The sequence below is a fragment of the Corvus brachyrhynchos genome, unplaced genomic scaffold (assembly GCF_000691975.1).
Source record: "Corvus brachyrhynchos isolate BGI_N302 unplaced genomic scaffold, ASM69197v1 scaffold255, whole genome shotgun sequence".
NCBI classification, from domain to species: Eukaryota; Metazoa; Chordata; class Aves; order Passeriformes; family Corvidae; genus Corvus; species Corvus brachyrhynchos.
Window position 1 is genome coordinate 6870847 of NW_008238358.1, and position 4492 is coordinate 6875338.

General features: G+C 37.8%; 1 protein-coding gene across 1 annotated transcript in view; it reads right to left on the reverse strand.

Moving 5' to 3' along the window:
• Positions 1-3394, reverse strand: part of GORASP2 (golgi reassembly stacking protein 2) — a 7603-nt gene extending 4209 nt beyond the window's left edge. Inside the window, exons 1-6 of the mRNA XM_008634771.2 lie at positions 3281-3394; positions 2310-2513; positions 1797-1883; positions 1238-1368; positions 541-673; positions 291-414 (exon numbers count right to left, since the gene is read on the reverse strand). Coding sequence (XP_008632993.1) covers positions 291-414; positions 541-673; positions 1238-1368; positions 1797-1883; positions 2310-2453 — 619 coding nt within the window. The 5' untranslated portion in view covers positions 2454-2513; positions 3281-3394. The remainder of the gene's footprint in view (positions 1-290; positions 415-540; positions 674-1237; positions 1369-1796; positions 1884-2309; positions 2514-3280) is intronic.
• Between the last annotated feature and the right edge of the window lie 1098 nt (positions 3395-4492).

Genomic DNA, 4492 nt, shown 5'->3' on the forward strand with positions numbered 1-4492 from the left:
CAAATAAATAATTGCTTACAGGAAAATTACTATTTGCCTTAACTATAAAATGCTGATAAGAAAAAATGGTATTCTAAGTAATACACATGGTATTTTTAACAGAAGTTGTTTGTAATTATTTTGTGAGCAAGTAAGGCACAAATCCAGTACTTTAGCCTTTGTTGTTGAGAAAGTTTAAAAGAAAATTTTATTTTCTCTTCTGCCTTCTATTAAATTAATTAGAAATATCTGTGAGAACAAAAAAGTCAGAAAAGCCATGCATTTCAGGTCAATTACTTGCCAATACCAACCTGTGCTGAGAACATTACTGACAGTAGTTGAAGGTGAGCTAATAGAAAGTCCTGAAAGACTCTGCTCAAGGCCTGCTGACCCAGGAGGGAGGGTGGCTGAGGGATTAACTGATGATAGCTGAACCTTATTGAAAGAGAAAGGAAAGTTACATCATTAGGATTTGTTTCCACATGAACCAATAGAAGCAGAAAAGCAATATATAACATCATCATCCATTTTTACGAAGCTGAAGGAGGGACCACAACTTACCTCTGTGAAACCATCTTTGAGGGGACTGAGAGATGCACTAGGCAACTGTCCTGGGAGAGAAATTTTCTTTCCCTCTTCAAATGGGCGAGTAGGTATCCTGTGCAAATATCCATAACCAATGCCACATCCTAGGCTTTTAAAATACGAAGATTTATAAGTCAGACAAGTGCCTTTACAGCTACAGACTATAGCAAGCAACGCACGAACAACTCAAGACAGCAACAAGTTTCAAGGTAAATTCTGTACAACCTTCCTCTCCCGCCCCCATGTTGCCTCATTTTCTATGGAGAAATAAACAGTACAAAACAACTGAAAGGAAATTCTATAGCTTTAGCAATAAATATTCAGCACAAAATAAAATTCATTCTTATTTAAACCAAGCAGCTGTACCAGGTATACAGCTTGGAATTCAACTCAGTTGTTACTTGCAGTGCTGTGCTCTGGCTACTCACAGTATTTCAAGGATATACCACAAGCTAACAACGATTTGGAATTTAATGCAGAAAGCAACCATTGCACTTTATGCACTTCTGTAGTAGCTAATTTACTGATTTGCACCCCTCTCATTAGTAAGTGCATCTGAATTTCAAGTGAATATATAATTTATTAGAGCAGAAACAAAACTTAAGCCCAGCAGCTTTCAGGCTGGTGCTACAAGAAAGTTGTCCCATTCCCCTGTAAAACATTATCTCCTTACCTGCCTTCTCCACCCCAGGCAGAATTTGGAGTAATCACCACTTCCCGACAATTATCTGTGTCTGTGTTGTACACATAAAGTTTTAATGGCTTTGCTTCGTGTGTTTCAATCAGGGAAAAGAGATCTTCAGACTGCAAAAAGACGAAAATGAGTAAGGGCCTTCTTGTCATTGGATCAGTCATTCTAGTCCTGACTTTCTGTAATAGACTCTGGTAACAGCCACATGTTGCAGTGCTGCTGTTTTATCACAAAGCCAACTTTAAAATGTGTTTTGCTAGCACAACTCAGAAGACGTGGCACAACCCAGATTTCAAATCTGCTATTCAAAATATTGATATTACAGTACAAAAAAGTTTGTATCTGACTTCATGAAGACATTTAAGAACCATTCTTATTTCCAGGATTGCATTTAAGAAAAGGCACCATGACAGAGCTCCTCCCTCTTTGTATCTGATTTCCATTCACACTGAACAGAAACAGAGCCAGGGATGTTTCAAACTGCCCTGGTACAATTGGGTTTTAGGTTTTTTTTAAAAAAACATTGTTTTTATATACTCACCTCATTCATGACAGTATCTGCTCCAATGATATAGTCACTATGAGGTCTAAGTCCAGCTAATGCAGCAGGAGAATTTGGCTCCACTTCCTAGTTTTAAGATGGAAAGTTACAAACCACTATGTAACTATCAGGGTGTAGCAGAACAGATAGATAGGCACTTCACACAAGCTCTGAGTCAGACAAACTGGTCAAGTTTTCAACACAGTAGAGTAATGAACTAATTAAACAGTGGCTCTATGGCAGTCCCTTTCCATATGGTTCTGGTGTTGTACCAAATACAGTATCTGAGTATTGTACAAACCCATTCATTTAAATATAACACTTGATAATATACTCACAAATACACATTTCTAGTTCAAAAGTCTTCGCAAACCCAAAATCTATGAAAACCAGTTTGACCAATGAGACCAGTTTGATCTCATGACTTGTTAGCTACATCCTATGCAAGTTACTTTTCAACAGTAAGATAGAAATAGTAAGCAATAATCAGAATACTTCCAAGTCCATACGTACCAAGACGTGCCAGACATTTTCATTAGCCCCATCAAAGCTGCAGAAGCGAATGCTCACTCCCAGCAGGCCCTGCCCACCCCACATGTTGCTGGGGGTTACTGATGTTTCTCTCAGTTCCAGAGTTTTGCTGCTGTACACAAGCATTTTTACAGGTTTTTCAACATTTGCTTTCAACAGGTCCTTGAGAGTGTCATTGTCTTTATTCTGTGAATGTTTAAGCAAGAGCTTGGGTTAGTGTTTAACAGAACAAGCGTTCTGTTCTACAGCAACACTTGTATTTCAGAGGTGCTACAAACACCCTGCATTACCAGAACATGTATTAACAGCTGCTTTGTAACAAGTTTCCAGTCCCTTCACAATTCTAGAATACAACTCTTGCAAAACCCTGGGATTTCACAGTAACAGGTCATACTTTCCAAAAATGGAAACACTTCAATTGAATCTGTAGTAAGATGCACCTTGCAGCTTTTCAGTGGTTTTCTCAAATCCTGGCATACTGGTGGAAGAGCTTCCCACAGCTGGTTTTTTCCACTGCTATGATAGTCTGTTGTTTGACTACAGTTCTGCTTGAAAGCTCCCCCCATGCCTCCTGCCCAACTAACAGCTCTGACAGCAGCTTTTTCCCTCAGCCTGTTTTGACTGAATGAAGTTTGTGAGTTCTCATGGAAGCAGACAGAACCAGGAGGGCACCAGTATAAGCCATGAGGGGTGGATCAGCAGGCAATCCTGTATTGGTGCAGATGTCTGCAGAGAGCATGTCTGTCTGCATCCTGATCTCCAGCTAAACTCGATAGAATTGTAACTACAGAGTGAAGGAAATCAATTTCTGATGCAGTTTGCCTTGCTCATTTTAAACTAAGGAGCAATATTTTATATACATTTAAATAAAACAAACCCATCGGTTTGCCTATAAATATCAGATTCTCAGCACATTGTTTATATTAAAAGTTATAAAATAACAACACACTTACCAATCTTGAACCATTAATGGACACGATAAAATCAAAGAATGGCTCTAATCCAGCTCTATGCCCTGGTGAGTTTTCTTGTACCTAACAAAGTTAAACAAGAATTTAGTAAAAGTGTTCCAATGCTGATTCATAGATTAGAATTATATTTCTGCTTGTGCCAACTGTAGTTCTAGAAGCTATTAATGTTTGTATGTATTATTTTAAAATATTCAAATATAATCATATAATCTTTAGAACCAAAAAATCCCTCACTTAAACCCCCCCCCACCCCCCGAGATTTCAAAAGAATTAGTAATTTATAAATTGAGGAATGACACAGCAGTAGCCACTCCCTGGGAAAAGCACTGCTTAGCAGTTGCAGCAGGTAAATTGCAAGTATTTGTTTCAAGAAAGGAGATTATGGTGAAAGGACAAGGTTAATGAATTCTGACAAGGTGGGTTAAAAAGTACTACTTTTCCACAGTAGTACCAACATTGGACCTTACTTTTTATCTTATGCTTACTAAAGGAATAGGAAAGTCACATCTGTAAGCACAAGTTGTTATCTCATGATTAAACATCACCTGGTGACATTCTTGAGACACAGAGGGCATCTGTACAACCAGTGATTTCATTAACATAACTTCAAGTTGCAAGAAAAGAGACATGCAATTTTGCAGCCATGGCAGCTCAAATAATTCAACCACTCCATTAAGACAAGGCCTAAGTTTTGGATACGCACTACTCCCAGAAGCTAAAAGCATACTTTTAATTCCAAATGGAGTAACCGAGAGACATTTTGCCAATGTTTTTTCACTACTGCTTGGATTGCTGACAACAAAAAGTAACTCAAATATGGCTGTCAGATTTTTCCTACAGCTTTTTAGCAAAGACTATCTTTTTCTGTGTGGAAGCTGATTCATTCTACCCACTGGCTTTTTCTTTTATGTACTACAATCACCTTCCAAAAAGATCTAAAAAGCATTACCCTTTACAGTGTGGTTTCTTATATTACATGTTATTCCACCTGACAGAAGTGGGACAAATGTATTTAATTGTTCAATACTGGCCTGATTCTGCAGGAATTGAGTTTTCTTAGTATGACTTATCTAGAACAAAATATTGTAATATGGAATTTAAAAAGTGCTTGATTACTACTAAAACTGTTCCTCTGAAATTTTATTTATCTCTGCCCAACATGTTCACAAAATCAGATCTTGGAAAAAACTCAGA